The following is a 10,000-nucleotide window of genomic DNA, read 5'->3' as shown; positions in this document are numbered from 1 at the left end:
GTAGAAAGGGTTCTACATGGAACCCAAAAGGATTATATCTGGAACCAAGAGAGCAATCAAAAAAGGTTATTTAAAGGGTTCTCCTATGGGGTCAGCCGAAGAACCCTCTTAGGCCCTAGGAAGCACATTTATTTCTAGGAGTGTAGTGAACTGTGTCTCTGTCTGTCCTCTCTCATATCTCTCTCCTCTGCCCAGCTCTGTTCTCCTCTTTCTGACTATACCTGTTCCTGTTTCCTGTGGCATAATGAAACACTCTCTTTTACTCCTATCTCTCTCCCCAATCTCTTCTCCTATCTCTCTCCCCAATCTATTCTCCTCTCTCTCCCCAATCTCTTCTCCTCTCTCTCTCTCCCCAATCTCTTCTCCTCTCTCTCTCTCCCCAATCTCTTCTCCTCTCTCTCTCCCCAATCTCTTCTCCTATCTCTCTCCCCAATCTCTTCTCCTATCTTCTCTCCCCAATCTCTTCTCCTCTCCCCAATCTCTTCTCCTATCTCTCTCCCCAATCTCTTCTCCTATCTCTCTCCCCAATCTCTTCTCTATCTCTCTCTCCCCAATCTCTTCTCCTATCTCTCTCCCCAATCTCTTCTCCTATCTCTCTCCTCAATCTCTTCTCCTATCTCTCTCCTCAATCTCTTCTCCTATCTCTCTCCCCAACCTCTTCTCCTATCTCTCTCCCCAATCTCTTCTCCTATCTCTCTCTCCCCAATCTCTTCTCCTATCTCTCTCCCCAATCTCTTCTCCCTCTCTCTCTCTCCAATCTCTTCAATCTCTTCTCCTCTCTTCTCTCTCTCCTCAATCTCTTCTCTCATCTCTCTCTCCCTCAATCTCTTCTCCTGACTCTCTCTCCCCAATCTCTTCTCCTATCTCTCTCCCCAATCTCTTCTCCTATCTCTCTCCCCAATCTCTCCTATCTCTCTCCAATCTCTCTCCTCACCAAATCTCCTTCTCCTCAATCTCTTCTCTCTCTCTCCTCAATCTCTTCTCCTCTCTCTCCCCAATCTATTCTCCTCTCTCTCCCCAATCTCTTCTCCTCTCTCTCTCCCCAATCTCTTCTCCTATCTCTCTCCCCAATCTCTTCTCCTATCTCTCTCCCCAATCTATTCTCCTCTCTCTCTCCCCAATCTCTTCTCCTATCTCTCTCCCCAATCTCTTCTCCTATCTCTCTCCCCAATCTCTTCTCCTCTCTCTCCCCAATCTCTTCTCCATCTCTCTCCCCAATCTCTTCTCCTATCTCTCTCTCCCCAATCTCTTCTCCTATCTCTCTCCCAAAACTCTTCTCATATCTCTCTCTCCCCAATCTCTTCTCCTCTCTCACCCCTCTCTCCCCAATCTCTTCTCCTATCTCTCTCCCCAATCTCTTCTCCCTCTCCTCTCTCCCAAATCCTTTTCCTATCTCTCTCCCCAATCTCTTCTCCTATCTCTCTCCCCAATCTCTTCTCCATCTCTCTCTCCCCAATCTCTTCTCCTATCTCTCTCCCCAATCTCTTCTCCTATCTCTCTCCCCAATCTCTTCTCCTATCTCTCTCCCCAATCTCTTCTCCTATCTCTCTCCCCAATCTCTTCTCCTATCTCTCTCCCCAATCTCTTCTCATATCTCTCTCTCCCCAATCTCTTCTCCTATCTCTCTCCCCAATCTCTTCTCCTATCTCTCTCCCCAATCTCTTCTCCTCTCTCTCCCCAATCTCTTCTCCTATCTCTCTCCCCAATCTCTTCTCCTATCTCTCTCTCCCCAATCTCTTCTCCTCTCTCTCCCCAATCTCTTCTCCTATCTCTCTCCCCAATCTCTTCTCCTATCTCTCTCCCCAATCTATTCTCCTCTCTCTCTCCCCAATCTATTCTCCTCTCTCTCTCTCCTCAATCTCTTCTCCTCTCTCTCTCCTCAATCTCTTCTCCTCTCTCTCTCCTCAATCTCTTCTCCTATCTCTCTTCCCAATCTCTCTCCCCAATCTCTTCTCCTATCTCTCTCCCCAATCTCTTCTCCTATCTCTCTCCCCAATCTCTTCTCCTATCTCTCTCCCCAATCTCTTCTCTCTCTCCCCAATCTCTTCTCTATCTCTCTCCCCAATCTCTTCTCTTCTCCTATCTCTCTCTCTCCCCAATCTCTTCTCCTATCTCTCTCCCCAATCTCTTCTCCTATCTCTCTCCCCAATCTCTTCTCCTATCTCTCTCCCCAATCTCTTCTCCTATCTCTCTCCCCAATCTCTTCTCATATCTCACTCTCCCCAATCTCTTCTCCTATCTCTCTCCCCAATCTCTTCACTCTCTCAATCTCTTCTCTCTCTCTCTCCCCAATCTCTTCTCCTATCTCTCTCCCCAATCTCTTCTCCTATCTCTCTCCCCAATCTCTTCTCCCATCTCTCTCCCCAATCTCTTCTCCTATCTCAACCCCAATCTCTTCTCCTATCTCTCCCCAATCTCTTCTCCTATCTCTCTCTCCCCAATCTCTTCTCACATCTCTCTCCCTCACTCTTCTCCTCTCTCTCTCTCCACAATCTCATCTCTCACTCCTCAATCTCTTCACTCAATCTCTCCTCAATCTCTTCTCCTCTCTCTCCTCAATCTCTTCTCCTATCTCTCTCCCCAATCTCTTCTCCTATCTCTCTCTCCCCAATCTCTTCTCCTCTCTCACAATCTCTTCTCCTATCTCTCTCCCCAATCTCTTCTCCATCTCTCTCTCCACAATCTCTTCACACACTCTCTCCTCAATCTCTTCTCCTCTCTCTCTCCTCAATCTCTTCTCCACATCTCTCTCTCCCAATCTATCTCACTCTCTCTCCTCATCAATCTCTCTCCCCAATCTCTTCACACCTCTCTCTCTCCCCAATCTCTTCTATCTCTCTCCCCAATCTATTCTCCCTCTCTCTCTCCCCAATCTCTTCTCCTATCTCTCTCCCCAATCTCTTCTCCTATCTCTCTCCCCAATCTCTTCTCCTCTCTCTCCCCAATCTCTTCTCCTATCTCTCTCCCAATCTCTTCTCCTATCTCTCTCCCCAATCTCTTCTCCTATCTCTCTCTCCCCAATCTCTTCTCCTATCTCTTTCCCCAACTCTTCTCCTATCTCTCTCCCCAATCTCTTCTCCATCTCTCCCCATCTCTTCTCCTATCTCTCTCCCCAATCTCTTCTCCTCTCTCTCCCCAATCTCTTCTCACACTCTCTCCCCAATCTCTTCTCCTATCTCTCTCCCCAATCTCTTCTCCCTATCTCTCTCCCCAATCTCTTCTCCTCTCTCTCCCCAATCTCTTCTCCTATCTCTCTCCCCAATCTCTTCTCCTCTCTCTCCCCAATCTCTTCTCCTATCTCTCTCCCCAATCTCTTCTCCTATCTCTCTCCCCAATCTCTTCTCCTATCTCTCTCCCCAATCTCTTCTCCTCTCTCTCCCCAATCTCTTCTCCTATCTCTCTCCCCAATCTCTTCTCCTATCTCTCTCTCCCCAATCTCTTCTCCTATCTCTCTCCCCAATCTCTTCTCCTATCTCTCTCCCCAATCTCTTCTCCTATCTCTCTCCCCAATCTCTTCTCACATCTCTCTCCCCAATCTCTTCTCCTATCTCTCTCCCCAATCTCTTCTCATATCTCTCTCTCTCCCCAATCTCTTCTCCATCTCTCTCCCCAACTCTTCTCCTATCTCTCTCCCCAATCTCTTCATCTCTCTCCCCAATCTCTTCTCCTAACTCTCCCCAATCTCTTCTCCTATCTCTCTCCCCAATCTCTTCTCCTATCTCTCTCCCCAAGTCTTCTCCTATCTCTCTCCCCAATCTCTTCTCCTATCTCTCTCCCCATCTCTTCTCCATCTCTCTCCCCAATCTCTTCTCCTATCTCTCTCTCCCCAATCTCTTCTAGCTCTCTCTCCTCCAATCTCTTCTCCCAGTCAATCTCTTCTGCTCTGCTCTCTCTCCTCAATCTGGATCTCTCTAACAGACATCTCTTCTCCCCAATCTCTTCTCCTCTCTCTGTCTCCTCACCATCTTCTGAATCTCCTCTCCCCAATCTCTTCTCCTATCTCTCTCTCCTCAAGCTTCAGTCACTCTCTCTGCTCTTAGATCTCTCTCTCAGATCTCTTCCTCTGCTTCTATTCTCAGTCAGTCACTCACCACCACCTCTCCCAATCTCTTCTCCTATCTCTCCCCAATCTCTTCTCCTATCTCTCTCCCCAATCACTCCCCAATCTCTTCTCCTATCTCTCTCCCCAATCTCTTCTCCTATCTCTCTCCCCATCTCTTCTCCTATCTCTCTCCCCCAAGCTTCTCCTATCTCTCTCCCCAATCTCTTCTCCATAGCTCTCTCCCCAATCTCTTCTCCTATCTCTTTCCCCAATCTCTTCTCCTATCTCTCTCCCCAATCTCTTCTCTATCTCTCTCCCCAATCTCTTCTCCATCTCTCTCCCCAATCTCTTCTAAAGCCCAGTCACAGTCTCTTCTCCTAGATCTCCCCAATCAGACTATGCTCCCCAAGTCTCTTCTCAGTCACTCTCCCCAATCTCTTCTCCTATCTCTCTCCCCAATCTCTTCTCTATCTCTCTCTCCCCAATCTCTTCTCCTATCTCTCTCCCCAATCTCTTCTCCTATCTCTCTCCCCAATCTCTTCTCCTATCTCTCTCCACAATCTCTTCTCCATCTCTCTCCCCAATCTCTTCTCCTATCTCTCTCCCCAATCTCTTCTCATCTCTCTCCCCAATCTCTTCTCCTATCTCTCTCCCCATCTCTTCTCCTATCTCCTCCTGTCTCTTCTCCCCATCATCTCTAAATCTCTCTTCACATCTCTTCTCTCTCTCCCCAATCTCTTCTCCTATCTCTCTCCCCAATCTCTTCTCCTATCTCTCCCCAATCTATTCTCCTATCTCCTCCCCAATCTCTTCTCCTATCCTCTCCCCAATCTCTTCCCTCTCTGTCCCCAATCTCTTCACCTCCTCTCTCTCTCCCAATCTCTATCTCTCTCCCCAATCTCTTCTCCTATCTCTCTCCCCAATCTCTTCTCCTATCTCATCTGGAAATCTCTTCTCCTATCTCTCTCCCCAATCTCTTCTCCTATCTCTCTCCCCAATCTCTTCTCCTATCTCTCTCCCCAATCTCTTCTCCCTCTCTCCCAATCTCTTCTCCTATCTCTCTCCCCAATCTCTTCCCTTCTCACAATCTCTTCTCTATCTCTCACCCCCAATCTCTTCTCCTATCTCTCTCCCCAATCTCTTCTCCTATCTCTCTCCCCAATCCCTTCACTATTCTCCCCACTCTTCTCCTATCTGTCCCCCAATCTCTTCTCCTATCTCTCTCCCCTCTTCTCCTATCTCTCTCTCCCCAATCTCTTCTCCTATCTCTCTCCCCAATCTCCTCTCCTCTCCCCAAGCCCTTCTCCTATCTCTCTCCCCAAATCTCTCTTCTCTTCTCCTATCTCTCTATCTCTTCTCCTCTCTCTCTCCCCAATCTCTTCTTTCTCTCTCCCATAATCTCTTCTCCTATCTCTTCCCCAATCTCTTCTCCTATCTCTCTCCCCAATCTCTTCTCCTATCTCTCTCCCCAATCTCTTCTCCTATCTCTCTCCCCAATCTCTTCTCCTATCTCTCTCCCCAATCTCTTCTCCTATCTCTCTCCCCAATCTCTTCTCCCTCTCTCCCCCAATCTCTTCTCTATCTCTCTCCCCAATCTCTATCTTCAATCCTTCGCTCTCCCCAATCTCTTCTCCTATCTCTCTCCCCAATCTCTTCTCCTCCCCAATCTCTTCTCTCTCTCTCTCTCCCCAATCTCTTCTCCTCAATCTCTCTCCTATCTCCTCCCCAATCTCTTCTCCTCTCTCTCCCAATCCTTCTCTCAATCTCTCAATCTCTCTCTCCCAATCTCTTCTTCTCTCTCTCCTCAATCTCTTCTCCCTCTCTCTCTCCCCAATCTCTTCTCCTCTCTCTCTCTCTCCAATCTCTTCTCCTCTCTCTCTCCTCAATCTCTTCTCCTATCTCTCTCCCCAATCTTCTTCTCCTATCTATCTCTCCCCAATCTCTTCTCTCTCTCTCTCCCCAATCTCTTCTCCTATCTCTCTCCCCAATCTCTTTCTCCTCCCCAATCTCTTCTCTCTCTCTCCCCAATCTCTTCTCCTATCTCTCTCCCCAATCTCTTCTCCTCTCTCTCTCCCCAATCTCTTCTCCTATCTCTCTCCCCAATCTCTTCTCCTATCTCTCTCCCCAATCTCTTCTCCTATCTCTCTCCCCAATCTCTTCTCCTATCTCTCTCCCCAATCTCTTCTCCTATCTCTCTCCCCAATCTCTTCTCCTATCTCTCTCCCCAATCTCTTCTCTCTCTCCCCAATCTCTTCTCCTATCTCTCTCCCCAATCTCTTCTCCTATCTCTCTCCCCAATCTCTTTCTCCTATCTCTCTCCCCAATCTCTTCTCCTATCTCTCTCCCCAATCTCTTCTCCTATCTCTTCTCCTCTCTCCCCAATCTCTTCTCCTATCTCTCTCCCCAATCTCTTCTCCTATCTCTCTCCCCAATCTCTTCTCATATCTCTCTCTCCCCAATCTCTTCTCCTATCTCTCTCCCCAATCTCTTCTCCTATCTCTCTCCCCAATCTCTTCTCCTATCTCTCTCCCCAATCTCTTCTCCTATCTCTCTCCCCAATCTCTTCTCCTATCTCTCTCCCCAATCTCTTCTCCTCTCTCTCCCCAATCTCTTCTCCTATCTCTCTCCCCAATCTCTTCTCCTATCTCTCTCCCCCAATCTCTCTCCCCAATCTATTCTCCTCTCTCTCTCCCCAATCTCTTCTCTATCTCTCTCCCCAATCTCTTCTCCTCTCTCTCTCTCAATCTCTTCTCTATCCTATCTCTCTCCCCAATCTCTTCTCCTATCTCTCTCCCCAATCTCTTCTCCTATCTCTCTCCCCAATCTCTTCTCCTATCTCTCTTCTCTCTCCCCAATCTCTTCTCCTATCTCTCTCCCCAATCTCTTCTCCTTCTCTCTCCCCAATCTCTTCTCCTATCTCTCTCCCCATCTCTTCTCCTATCTCTCTTCTCTTCTCCTATCTCTCTCCCCAATCTCTTCTCCTATCTCTCTCCCCAATCTCTTCTCCTATCTCTCTCCCCAATCTCTTCTCCCCCAATCTCTTCTCTCTCTCCCCAATCTCTTCTCCTATCTCTCTCCCCAATCTCTTCTCCTATCTCTCTCCCCAATCTCTTCTCCTATCTCTCTCCCCAATCTCTTCTCCTATCTCTCTCAATCTCTTCTCCCCAATCTCTTCTCCTATCTCTCTCCCCAATCTCTTCTCCTATCTCTCTCCCCAATCTCTTCTCCTATCTCTCTCCCCAATCTCTTCTCTATCTCTCTCCCCAATCTCTCTCCCCAATCTCTTCTCCTATCTCTCTCTCCCCAATCTCTTCTCCTATCTCTCTCCCCAATCTCTTCTCCAATCTCTCTCCCCAATCTCTTCTCTCTCTCTCTCCCCAATCTCTTCTCCCTCTCTCTCCCCTCTCCCTCAATCTCTTCTCCTATCTCTCTCCCCAATCTCTTCTCCTATCTCTCTCCCCAATCTCTTCTCTCCTCTCTCTCCCCAATCTCTTCTCCTCTCTCTCTCCCCAATCTCTTCTCCTCTCTCTCTCCCCAATCTCTTCTCTCTCTCTCCCCAATCTCTTCTCCTCTCTCTCTCCCCAATCTCTTCTCCTCTCTCTCCCCAATCTCTTCTCCTCTCTCTCCCCAATCTCTTCTCCTCTCTCTCTCTCCCCAATCTCTTCTCCTCTCTCTCTCCCCAATCTCTTCTCCTATCTCTCTCCCCAATCTCTTCTCCTCTCTCTCTCCCCAATCTCTTCTCCTATCTCTCTCCCCAATCTCTTCTCCTCTCTCTCTCCCCAATCTCTTCTCCTATCTCTCTCCCCAATCTCTTCTCCTCTCTCTCCCCTCTCTTCTCCCAATCTCTTCTCCTATCTCTCTCTCCCCAATCTCTTCTCCTATCTCTTCTCCCCAATCTCTTCTCCTATCTCTCTCCCCAATCTCTTCTCCTATCTCTCTCCCCAATCTCTTCTCCTATCTCTCTCCCCAATCTCTTCTCCTCTCTCTCCCCAATCTCTTCTCCTATCTCTCTCCCCAATCTCTTCTCCTATCTTCTCCCCAATCTCTTCTCCTCTCTCTCCCCAATCTCTTCTCCTATCTCTCTCCCCAATCTCTTCTCCTATCTCTCTCTCCCCAATCTCTTCTCCTATCTCTCTCCCCAATCTCTTCTCCTATCTCTCTCCCCAATCTCTTCTCCTATCTCTCTCCCCAATCTCTTCTCCTATCTCTCTCCCCAATCTCTTCTCCTATCTCTCTCCCCAATCTCTTCTCCTATCTCTCTCCCCAATCTCTTCTCATATCTCTCTCTCCCCAATCTCTTCTCCTATCTCTCTCCCCAATCTCTTCTCCTATCTCTCTCCCCAATCTCTTCTCCTATCTCTCTCCCCAATCTCTTCTCCTATCTCTCTCCCCAATCTCTTCTCCTATCTCTCTCCCCAATCTCTTCTCCTATCTCTCTCCCCAATCTCTTCTCCTATCTCTCTCTCCCCAATCTCTTCTCCTCTCTCTCTCCCCAATCTCTTCTCCTCTCTCTCTCTCCCAATCTCTTCTCTCTCTCCCCAATCTCTTTCTCCTCTCTCTCTCCCCAATCTCTTCTCCTATCTCTCTTCCCAATCTCTCTCCCCAACCTCTTCTCCTATCTCTCTCCCCAACCTCTTCTCCTATCTCTCTCCCCAATCTCTTCTCCTATCTCTCTCCCCAATCTCTTCTCCTATCTCTCTCCCCAATCTCTTCTCATATCACTCTCCCCAATATATTCCTCCTCCCCCATCTCTCTCTCCTTTTTTTTCTCTCTCTCTGATCCCTCCTCTCTCTCTCTCTTTGGCTCCTCCTCTCTCTCTCTGGCTCCTCTCTTCTCAGATCTCCATCAAAGACCATCTGAAGCAGCTGACAGATGCTCAGAGGGACTTTGGCTCTCTGCAGGGTGAGTTTCTGTCTGTCTCAACTCACTCAACTTCACTCAACTTCACTCACTCACTCACTTACTCACACACACACACACACACACACACACACACACACACACACACACACACACACACACACACACACACACACACACACACACACACACACACACACACACACACATACCGTCTTGATTCTGTAAAGACATACATGATTCCTTAGTAAATACTGACAGAATATATACAGTGAAATCAACAGAACCACATCCATATGTCTGGCTGTACACACGTTGAGACAGAGCTCCTCTGGCAGGGATTTATCCTTGTCATCCCTGACTCTTCTAATCCTGTCACTGTCTACAGGTTCTGTTCAAGGTCCATTTGAGCAGGCGGTCTCACCCAATAACGTGCCCTACTACATCAAGTGAGTACCTTGTGCCTAGCTGTAGGTTTACTGCTGTTTGTCTGCTGAGAGTAACACAACCTAGCAACAATAGTAGTGTCTGGAACTTAAATGCACCAATAACTTCACCAATAACTTCACCAATAACTTCACACTAATGCTTGTGAGAATAAATAAGTCCTAACTTTGACATCATGAGGTCCTGTTGAAGATAATGAAGATAATGGGCAGAAAAAGCCAGACTTCTATGATAGCGTCCCTCATCAGAACGCGGTGAACTTATTGACCAACAGAACAAATGAGGACATCATAGGTTGGTGTTGGTGTTCTTGAATCAATAACTCAAGGGTTAACTTTGTTAACTCTGTTATTCTCCGTTCCACCTTGTCACTATCTAGCAGACTGTTAGTGGTGTGGGGCATCTGAGATAAGATAGGGTGTATCTGTCTGCTGGTTCCTGGATGGAACTAGTCCTAATCAAAGAGAACCATGCAGCTCTCCCAAAAGATTGGCTGCTGGGTAAAACCCTCCAAATTCAGACAAAGAGGGTTTGCACTCAAAAATATGTCGCATAAAGCTTACTTCATTATTTTATGTTTAGAATTTGTTTTGCTGCATCCGGGATAGCGTACACAGACATTTCAGTTTTACAGCCTTCTTCAGTGTGTA

General features: G+C 47.7%; 1 protein-coding gene across 1 annotated transcript in view; it reads left to right on the top strand.

Moving 5' to 3' along the window:
* The window catches only part of LOC135542929 (dystrophin-like), a gene marked incomplete at its 5' end in the record, with an annotated part of 841,859 nt that overhangs the window by 786,865 nt on the left and 44,994 nt on the right, over positions 1–10,000 (top strand). Inside the window, 2 exon segments of the mRNA XM_064970064.1 lie at positions 8,882–8,945; positions 9,292–9,352. Of these exon segments, the coding sequence (XP_064826136.1) occupies positions 8,882–8,945; positions 9,292–9,352 (125 nt within the window).

This window comes from Oncorhynchus masou, chromosome 7, assembly GCF_036934945.1.
Source record: "Oncorhynchus masou masou isolate Uvic2021 chromosome 7, UVic_Omas_1.1, whole genome shotgun sequence".
Lineage (NCBI taxonomy): Eukaryota > Metazoa > Chordata > Actinopteri > Salmoniformes > Salmonidae > Oncorhynchus > Oncorhynchus masou.
Note: the sequence above shows the minus strand (reverse complement) of the source record. Positions and strands in the feature narration are given on the sequence as shown.